The 11,085-nt window shown below is 38.6% G+C and overlaps 1 protein-coding gene across 3 annotated transcripts in view; it reads left to right on the forward strand.

Annotated features, from left to right (window-relative positions):
* The window catches only part of RNF123 (ring finger protein 123), a 116,471-nt gene that overhangs the window by 53,412 nt on the left and 51,974 nt on the right, over positions 1 to 11,085 (forward strand). For 2 of the 3 annotated variants that reach the window (XM_039334025.1, XM_039334026.1), the window contains 3 exons: positions 3,743 to 3,882; positions 4,307 to 4,495; positions 6,350 to 6,425. In XM_039334025.1, the coding sequence (XP_039189959.1) occupies positions 3,743 to 3,882; positions 4,307 to 4,495; positions 6,350 to 6,425 (405 nt within the window). The remainder of the gene's footprint in view (positions 1 to 3,742; positions 3,883 to 4,306; positions 4,496 to 6,349; positions 6,426 to 11,085) is intronic. The other variant, XM_039334027.1, reaches the window with a different exon arrangement.

The raw sequence follows: 11,085 nt of genomic DNA on the forward strand, positions 1-11,085 counted from the left end.
AAAGTGCAGATAGCAATCCAGCTTTACTTCCTCAAACTGATTGGGAAGGGACTGGCTTAATGGGCTAACTGGCTATTTCCAACTCTGAACATACACAATATATGTCTGCATTTGGTAAGAGTTTTTGAACTAATGAAAAGAGTAATAATTTCTGTCCTATATGCAGAGTATCTCAGGCATAATTCTTCTTACAGTCGTTCAGAGAGATCCCATAAAGCAAGGTTAAAAATTATTTATCTTATAGCTCAGGAAAAAGTGGCAGCAGTAATATCCAATTACCCTTTCTAAAAAAAAAAATCTATTTTTCATCCGTATATAATAATTTCTTTATTTCTTGGATTTAGGAGTTATCTCTTGCTAATATTCAGACTAAACTTCCCGTTACCTTTTCAATGGTAAAAGGGCCCTTTAGCAAGATCTCTCTTCTCTTTCCTTTGCTTTCAGGTAAATTGTCAGTTGTAAAAGAGGCTCAGTGTTTGGAAACTAGAGTAGGAGGGTAAAGCAACGTTATTGGATATCCTGAATGATGGCCTTAAAAGTTGTATTAATGTTTATGGTGATGATATCATATATGCATCAAGGTAGATGAATATACATGCTTTTAACTGGAGGGCAGTTTCTGAGTACACAGCAAGCATACATGGCTGCTGCCCATGTGCTATCCATTGCACATTCCTTTTGTACCCATGCCATTTACACTCCTCCTCATTTTTATTCTTCCCTGCCCCTTTTTTTTCTTAAAATTCTCCTCCAGCAAAGATAGAACAGGAAAGATCAGAAGATAATAGTTTCTTCCCATCAAAGTCATGTCCAATTCTGACTCGGATATGCAACTTAGTGGGCTTGGCTGAAGCTGTTGTGGTGCTCCATCCCTGCCACGAGTTTGTGAAACCTCCTGGGCAATGGGGCATTGTTTTCCTTCTCTTGTTGCTGGCAGGCCCTGACAGCTTGGTATTTGTTTCTCTGGGAGGCTCCAAAAGATCTAAGGCAGGCCATTAGATCCTCATGCTACTGATACTTCTCTCGGCTATTTTGAGGTGTACAGTATTGAATAATTAATACCAAATTAATTAATTTAGTCCAAAGGGAATGAGCCTTCTCCATCTCCCCAAAGTCTTTCTTATGGTGCAAGGAGAAAGAGGATATAGGCAACTGCGGAAGGTCAGGTGTTCTCTGGCTCTTACTTGGTGTGGAATTTCTGGATTTGAAAACCTTCAGATCTTTCTGTCTGGTAGGATTGCTCATGTGCTTTTAAAGTACTCTCCCTTCCTTGAAGCATAACGCTGATTAACATTTTCTTGGATTTTTCAATCTTTTGATCACAAATTTATTTGTTGAGGGGTGATTTATGTACCTTTCCTGCTAGGGCAGTGGTTCTCAACCATTTTAATGCCGCGAGCCCCAACTGGTCATAAGTCGAGGACTACTCAACCGGTCATAAGTCGAGGACTACTCAACTGGTGCAGCACCGTTTGCAGAATGGGACTTTTGGCAGGCTTAGCAGGGCAGAGACAGCCTGGACAATTCCTATTGGCTTTTGAAAGCCAATAGAATTAGACTCTATTCAACAGAGTCTATTCTATTGGCTTTCAAAAGCCAATAGAATAAAAGGGAGTAGCACAGCTAAGGAAAAGGGGAAAAAAATGGCGGACTGCATTGTTTGGCGACCCCCGTGAAATGGTCATTCGACCACAAATGGGGTCCCAACCCACAGGTTGAGAACCACTGTGCTAGGGCCTTTTTTTTGGTAGCTTTTACAATAGATCATCTGGTCTTGTGTAAAGAAAAAAATATCACCCAAGAGACATGCTAGTAAAATTCTGTGCTTAGGCACTTGTGTGCTTACTTGATTCTATCTTTCATAGTTCTTTATTAGGTAGTCCTTCTAATCTGTCTGACTTTTGCAACTGGGAATTGCTGGGAAAGTTTTAAAACTTCCTGTCACAATGGTGTGCTTTCAATTGAACTGCAAGTAGTCAGCATCCAAATATGTGCAGCATTTTGTGAGTAACATTTAGTTAAGGGGGTGATTGCACCAACCTGAATCTGAACTCAGCTAGATTGTGGAGAGATCAAGACTCAAATTTAACCATAGAAGCTTACTGATATTTTAAGCCACTCATTATCTCTAAAGCAACTTACTTCATAGGTTAGTTTGGGAATAAAATTGAAGACAGGAGTACTGTTTGTGCACTTCGAACTGTTGGAAGACTCGCAATAATTATAGCAAAATATGAATGCTGTATTTTACTTAGAAGAAATATCATTACTAAATTGCCTTGAAATTTGGGGAAACATTATCCACAATCAAGTTATACTTTAATAGAGAATGCTTCTTCAGTGCTGATTTTCTTTCCTTATTTTTCTAAAACATGTAGAAGAATGTTTGGAAAATAGAAAAAAAGCATAGAGCTGTAAGATCTTCTTTCAGCTGCCCAGCGGGTGTCTCTTTCATCAAAGTTGACCTCTAGCATGTTCTAAAAGTGTATGATTTGAGTCAATTTCTGCTTGCCTCTAAGTTTTCTAACACTGCAAGGAGAGAAGAGTAATTAAGAAGCAGTCACTTGAAATTCTTTTTCAATTGCTTTATCAGCTCTGCTTCATGGACCCTGACAGCCTGCTTCAATGTGCAGTATTTATAGGCTTGATGTCAGGATCTATGAATAGACTGGCTGTTGTGGGATGGAAATTCCCCCTTAGATTTCTGACTTCCTGTTTTTCCTTTTTTTTTTAAATTAAACATTTATATGTTTGTTTATAATTACAATTTATATGATCATATAATGTGACCTCACCACAATGTGTAACTTTCTGCCATGAAGGCCTCCAAAAGAAAACTAAAGTTTTAGCCAACTTAATGCATTGACCCTAGGGGAGCCATGGAGATGGAGGTGGGGAGAAGTGAAGAAGAATACTCCTATAGATAAGAAACATGGCACAAACCTATTGCTTAAATGCTTTACTCATTTCCATGCAAGTTTATAGTCCCTGTGCACTTATTGCCCACAACCCCTTTAAATCAGAGAGATTAAAAAATATTGCTCAAGATTTGCTGCAAGGGCATTATGTAAGTTTTAGCCTTCTCTGCATATCGAAAACCTGCAGTGACCGAGAATGGCTTATCATTAGGAAGCTGAGAATGGCAGTTATGCTGGGTCAGTTGAGATACTAATTCATTTGAGAGGGGTGACAGTCTCTCCAATAAATACTGCAGTGTAACTCTCCAGAGAAATATTTCTCAAGTAGCAATGTCAGAATTGCAGATTTAGAGTCAGCAACAAATCCAATCACCACATCACACACAAACAACATTTTTACACTAGAATTTGTTTCTACATATCAAAACAATTTGCTCAAGTGGGGGCAGGAAGGTAAAGAGAAAGGCATAGAAGTCAGAAAAAAAGGACACCAAAAAAAGTAGCTGGTACATATAATTTGCTATTCTTGCTGTTGTTTAGCTTTTTTTTCTTTCTTCTCTTCTGTTTTTTCCATTGTCCATTGGAAAACTATTAAAAGTTTTAACTATTAAAACTATAAAAAAGATTTAAAGTAATATTTACTATTAAATAAATAGAGAAAAATGAAGAAAATAAGAAGCAAAATGAAACTGCGTATAGTGCAAGATATACACCTGTGAGTGCCAAATATATTCTAGCTCTTCCTCACTTTCATGTGATTGTAGGCTAATGATTTCCAGCACTTTCTCACAGTGAGGCCTTTTTTTCCATCTGTTTTCTTCCAGAGCCATGCCCATCAACCTTGCTGCAACGACACATGGCAGATCTGTTGCGCAGTGACCAAGAAATGGCACCTAGTTTCCTCAATAGTGTCCTTAACCAATTAAACTGGGCCTTCTCAGAGTTTATTGGCATGATTCAAGAGGTGAGTCTATGGTTCATTATAAATCTAACTCCAAACAAGTAATAAGAAACTGGATAATGAATGCATTTTTGTTATTGTATGTCCTTTGTTAGTAGGGGATAGCAAAATCAGCACAGGTCCTTAGGAATGTAGGGATTTGGCCAACTTGCGTATAAGTTTTGCAGAGAATAGATAGTTTGGGTTAGTATGAGAAAGACTCGTGGGATATGCTATGTAGGAGCTGGAGTGTGAAAGGAAACAACAAACATCAGCCTTATTCTACATGTCCAGATTTTGTTTAATTTAAACCTGGAGTAACCAATATGTTCCAGGTGTTAATTTTGCTGATTGCTAGCTGAATCGAAATAGTTCTGGATGTGGTTATTTGTTCTGTGTTTCCCATTTCTTCCATCCCCTATTAAGTTGCGTCCTCTTGTCTGGATAGATCCAACAAGCTGCAGAACGCCTAGAAAGAAACTTCGTAGATAGTCGCCAGTTGAAGGTGTGTGCAACTTGCTTTGATTTGTCAGTGAGCCTTCTCAGGGTCTTGGAAATGACTGTCACTCTAGCTCCAGAGATATTTTTGGATTGGAATCGCCCTTCTTCAGAATTATTACTCAGGAGACTTGCACAGGTATTTTTTTTCTGCGGAATATCATATCTTCTGTACACATATGCTTAATTCAGAAACATACTAGTAGGTAATGGCCTATTTATATCACCTTCACAATTTGGCTTCTGAATTACCTTCTAAAAAGTTATCTAGCTGGTTATTAACAGATTGAAGGATGATATATGTAGAACTACAGGATTTTTTTCTCTTCCCCTGTTAAAATTATTTTTGGCAGCCATTATTTGTAATGTTTTGCTGCACGATAAACTCTTGATTTTATGGTTCTTGTTTGATTCTATTTAGAAGAAAAGAGGAGAGAGAAAAAATAAGGAGTCCATAGTGCTTTGTGAGATTGGTTGTTTTCTTGCAGATTCTTCATTACCCAAACTAGGTAATATCATCAATGTACAGTAGCTAAGACTGGCACTGATCATATTACCTTGTTTGGCTAATAATACGTCTGCAAGAAAACAACTAAGCTCAGGGAGTCCACATTTCAATCCTGAGCTACACATATTCTCCTTTATCTGAGAAAAGATATAAGCACATTTCACAAAATGCATGCATAAACTACATTGTACTATATCGTTAAATCTCTGGTAAGTCATCCCAATCTCCTTCTCCCTGCTTTTTTCTTTCAGATGCGATAATGTTTTCTTATATTTACTAATATCTAGTTCAAAATACATCAGTAAATCATCCTTCTTGCCAATTATAAGAATATATTTAAATCTTACTAGATCATACATACAACATGAATATATAGTGAAGATGACAACTGATATTTACAGGAAGGAAAAGGCATACACATAAACTAAGATACATTTGTTCAACCTCATTTTTCAAATATCTCTGGGAAATTGCTTTGTCATATACATAATAATGATACACATTGCTTTGTCACACATATTTGGGCTTGACCATGCAAAATATTCAGACTATACTGATATGTTTTCTTGGAGTTTAAATGCAGTAAAATCAGCCCAAACAACTTGTTTTTTACATTCCAAAACTAGCTAATAAAGGGAAAAAATAAACCTCTTGGAACCAATAAATTATTTTGAATTGGATTTTCAAAGAGTATGGTCTTTGAGACTCAAGGCAATGTGTCTTTCACACTAGATCTTGTTGGATTCTATTACTTGCTATCCCCAAGGTCCATTATCCAAAAGAATGAAAAGCTAAAAGATTTCTTTCAGTGGAAATACCTAGAGCAGGCATGTCAAACCCGCGACGTCACATGACACTGCACGATGTGTCAGGACTTTTTCCCCATTGCCGGCAATGGGGTGGGTGCGGTTTCAGCGTGATGCATCCGGCCCGCGGGCCAGCAGTTTGACATGCCTGATCTAGAGCCTAGATTGTGTAATGTGATCTTAGTTTCAGTTTGTCACAGCTGGAGACTCTGATCTGCTGTCACTGTTTCGTTAAGAACGATGCACATATTTTCTGGGCTGTTATGATGGTTGATATCTGCTAATATTCATCTAAGAACCTTCAGGCATCTGGCCAATAAATGCCCAGCTCCATTCAGTTGCCCCGACTCCACCCCAATAAAAGGGATTACAGGGTTGTGAAGAAAAAAAATGATTTAAGGACCTAAAGGACAGTACAGGATCTGTACTGTGATGCATTCAGCGTTTCCATCCAAGACTGAGTTTTTAATATTTTTTTTGAAGATTGAAAATGCCAAAGAATAAGAATAAGCAACCACCCTTAAAATTCTTCCTCATGCCATTAGCCAGATTCCGTGTTTCCACTATATGCACAGTTTGAGATTGTCTGAGCTTTGCTGTTCAGATGATGAAGCAAGTGTGCAGTCAGAAAGTATTCATCTCTGTTTCAGTATTCACTCTTCTTTCCCTTTTTCTACAGCTGTTAAATCAGGTGCTAAATCGTGTAACAGCTGAGCGGAACTTATTTGACAGAGTGGTGAATCTTCGGCTACCAGGTAAGCTGCCTTTTCTTCCTTTCTGCAGTTGTCTCCCAAAGAAAAAACATAACTCTGTGATAAAACACATATTTTGGATATCCCAGGATTAAAATGTTTAGGAAGCAGATGATAAAAAGTTCTCTAATTCTAGAGAGTCATGTGGAACTCTTCTACTCAGGCTAAATAAGCAAATGATGTAACCTGGCATAAAGTATTTTTAATATTCTTATTTATTGAAGATATTCCCCTTGGCTCTCATGCTGTTGTTGAAATGTGTCTAAGTGTCTTAAGTATTTTTGGGATCTTCACAAGAGCTTCTCCTATTTCTAGTCCCTTTGGGAAAAAAATTAGGATATACATGAGGAGTAATTCTAGGCCAACTTTTTACCTCAGATTGTGGTCTTAGTGTAGTTTATACTATACCTGCTGTCTTTCTCATGGGTCATTAATATAAAGACCTAAGAGGTGCATCTGAAAATAAAAGAGAACATCTAGTTCTTACGATAACTTTATGCTGACTCTCCCTTAGTTGCTCAGAATTACAGCTATAGGATTTGGGATCTTTTGGCTCTAAACTTTGAAGAGCCATTAAATGATGGCCATGTGCCTGGCCTACTCAAGGCAAGAGATCTGTTCTCATAGCAAGAATTTTAAAATATGAGGTAATCCATAGAGAAGAAAAATATCTTGGGCATGCCCCAAAAGCTAATAGAAATACTATTGAATATGTGTAAGTGCATTTGAATGCAAAACTGTTTTGATGTATTTATAAACAAAAAGTGATGTACAGTAAGAAAAATAAAATAAAAAAATGTTATTAAACATTACAATTAAAAATAAAAGTTAATAAAAACTAATAAAAAATTAGGAAGTACAGAAAAAAAGGAAAAATAACAGTATAGTATAGTATAGTATAGTATAGTATAGTATAGTATAGTATAGTATAGTATAGTATAGTATAGTATAGTATAGTATAGTATGATGGATGGATGGATGGATGGATGGATGGATGGATAGATAGATAGATAGATAGATAGATAGATAGATAGATAAATAGATAGATAGATAGAGCTTGCCCCTGCATCACAAGTATGAACAATGTTAGTAACATATCATCAACAACTGATCCATTCTTCCCACATCTGATTTCTTATCTCTAAATAGGCTTGTCATTCAGGCCAGCAAAAGTCCATTAAGAGTTACCAGAGAACAATATATCTTTTTAAAATCTTAATCAGATAAACTAATTTTACATTTCTTCTCTTAACTTTTAACAATCTTGATTTTTAATATCTTCAAATAATGTCCTAGAAATTAATATTTTCCCTTTTCCCTTGTCTCCTCAATGTTGTTACTTGCGAAGTCGTGTCCGACCCATCGCGACCCCATGGACAACGTTCCTCCAGGTCTTCCTGTCCTCTACCATCTTCTGGAGTCCATTCAAATTCACACCTACTGCTTCAGTGACTCCATCCAGCCATCTCATTCTCTGTCGTCCCCTTCTTCTATTGCCCTCAATCTTTCCCAGCATTAGGCCCTTCTCCAGTGAGTCCTTCCTTCTCATTAGGTGGCCAAAGTACTTGAGTTTCAACTTCAGGATCTGGCCTTCTAAAAAGCAGTCGGGGTTGACCTCTTCCAGGACTGACCGGTTTGAACGCCTTGCAGTCCAAGGGACTCGCAGGACTCTTCTCCAGCACCATAGTTCAAAGGCCTCAATTCTTTTGCGCTCAGCCTTTCTTATGGTCCAGCTTTCACAGCCATACATTGCAACTGGGAAAACCATGGCCTGGACTATACGCACTTTTGTTGGCAGGGTGATGTCTCTGCTTTTTAGAATGCTGTCTAGATTTGCCATAGCTTTCCTCCCCAGGAGCAAGCGTCTTTTAATTTCTTGGCTGCAGTCCCCATCTGAGGTGATCTTTGAGCCCAGAAAAATAAAATCTGTCACTACCTCCATTTCTTCCCCATCTATTTGCCAGGAATTGAGAGGGCCGGATGCCATGATTTTGGTTTTCTTAATGTTGAGTTTCAAGCCAACTTTTGCACTCTCCTTCTTCACCCGCATCAAGAGGCTCTTTAGTTCCTCTTCACTTTCTGCCATTAGAGTGGTATCATCTGCATATCTTAGGTTGTTGATATTTCTCCCGGCAATCTTAATTCCAACTTTTGATTCATCTAGCCCTGCCTTTCTCATGATGTGCTCTGCATATAAGTTAAATAGGCAGGGCGACAGTATACAGCCTTGCCGGACTCCTTTTCCAATTTTGAACCAATCAGTGGTTCCGTGTTCGGTTCTCACTGTTGCTTCTTGACCCGCATATAGGTTTCTCAAGAGACAAATGAGATGGTCTGATACTCTCATCTCTTTAAGAACTTGCCACAATTTGTTGTGATCCACACAATCAAAGGCTTTGGCATAGTCAATGAAGCAGAAGTAGATGTTTTTCTGGAACTCCCTAGCTTTCTCCATGATCCAGCGTATGTTGGCAATTTGATCTCTAGTTCCTCTGCCTCTTCGAAATCCTGCCTGTACTTCTGGTAGTTCTCGATCCACATACTGCTGGAGTCTAGCTTGTAGGATTTTAAGCATAACTTTACTAGCATGTGAAATGAGTGCAATGGTGCGATAGTTTGAACATTCTTTGGCATTGCCTTTCTTTGGAATTGGAATGTAAACTGACCTTTTCCAATCCTGTGGCCACTGTTGAGTTTTCCAAATTTGCTGGCAAATTGAGTGTAGCACTTTTACTGCATCGTCTTTTAAGATTTTGAATAGCTCAGCTGGAATACTGTCACCTCCACTAGTTTTGTTGTTGCTCAGATTTTCTAAGGCCCATTTCACTTCACATTCTAGGATGTCTGGTTCGAGGTCAGTGACCATCTCATTGTGGTTATCTGGGATGTTAAGCTCATTCTTGTATAGTTCTTCTGTGTAGTTTTGCCATCTCTTCTTAATCTCTTCTGCCTCTGTTAGGTCTCTGCCATTTTGGTCCTTTATCATGCCCATCTTTGCATGAAACGTTCCCTTCATATCTCCAATTTTCTTGAAGAGATCTCTGGTCCTCCCTATTCTGTTGTTTTCTTCTATTTCTTTGCACTGTTCATTTAAGAAGGCATTCTTATCTCTTCTAGCTACTCTCTGGAATTCTGCATTCAATTGGGTGTATCTTTCTCTTTCTCCTTTGCCTTTCGCTTCCCTTCTTTCCTCAGCTATTTGCAAAGCTTCCTCAGACAGCCATTTTGCTTTCTTGCATTTCTTTTTCTTTGGGATGGTTTTAGTTGCTACCTCTTGTACAATGTTGCGAACTTCCATCCATAGTTCTTCAGGCACTCTGTCTATCAGATCCAGTTCCTTAAATCTATTTGTCACCTCTACTGTATATTCATCAGGAATATGATTTAGTTCATACCTGAGTGGCCTAGTGCTTTTCCCTACTTTTTTCAATTTAAGCCTAAATTTTGCAACGAGAAGCTCATGATCTGAGCCACAGTCAGCTCCTGGTCTTGTTTTTACTGACTGTATAGAGCTTCTCCATCTTTGGCTGCAGAGCACATAGTCAATCTGATTTCTATATTGACCGTCTGGTGATGTCCATGTGTAGAGTCGTCTCTTGGGTTGTTGGAAAAGAGTGTTTGTTATGACCATCGTATTCTCTTGACAAAATTCTATTAGCCTGTGCCCTGCTTCATTTTGTACTCCAAGGCCAAACTTGCCTGTTATTCCGGTTATCTTTTGGCTTCCTACCTTAGCATTCCAATCCCCCATGATGATAAGGACATCATTTTTTGGTGTTAATTCTATAAGGTGCTGTAGGGCTTCATAGAACCGGTCAATTTCATCCTCTTCAGCACCAGTGGTTGGGGCATAGATTTGGACTACTGTGATATTGAATGGTTTGCCTTGGATTCGAATTGAGATCATTCTGTCATTTTGGGGATTGTATCCCAGTATTGCTTTTCCTATTCTTTTATTGACTATGAAGGCTACTCCATTTCTTCTGAGGGATTCTTGCCCACAGTAGTATACCTGATGGTCATCTGAGTTAAATTCACCCATTCCTGTCCATTTTAGTTCGCTGATTCCTAAGATGTCGATGTTCAGTCTTGTCATCTCTTTTTTGACTACGTCTAGCTTGCCTTGATTCATGGATCTTACATTCCAGGTTCCTATGGAGAAAAAATCTTTACAGCATCGGACTTTCCTTTCACCACCAGATATATCCACAGCTGAGCGTCCTTTCGGCTTTGGCCCAGTCGCTTCATTCTTTCTGGCGCTACTAGTACTAGCCCTCTGCTCTTCCCCAGTAGCATATTGGACACCTTCCGACCTGAGGGGCTCATCTTCCAGCGTCATATCTTTTTTCCTTTTAGTACTGTCCATGGGGTTTTCATGGCAAAGATACTGGAGTGGTTTGCCATTTCCTTCTCCAGTGGATCACATTTTGTCAGAACTCTCTGCTATAACCTGTCCGTTTTGGGTGGCCCTGCACGGCATAGCTTATAGCTTCATTGAGTTACGCAAGCCCCTTCGCCACGACAAGGCAGTAATCCATAAAGGGGTGTCTCCTCAATAGAACCTTCAAAACTGTAACAATTCTCTTTTGTAAATCCAGTATAGAGAAGTTATCCAAGTCACTCTTCTGAATTGTATTTGTATATTCCTTTTAAAATATCAGCC

The sequence above is a fragment of the Crotalus tigris genome, unplaced genomic scaffold, assembly GCF_016545835.1.
Source record: "Crotalus tigris isolate CLP2741 ecotype Arizona unplaced genomic scaffold, ASM1654583v1 scf7180000017625.6296891, whole genome shotgun sequence".
Taxonomy (NCBI): domain Eukaryota; kingdom Metazoa; phylum Chordata; class Lepidosauria; order Squamata; family Viperidae; genus Crotalus; species Crotalus tigris.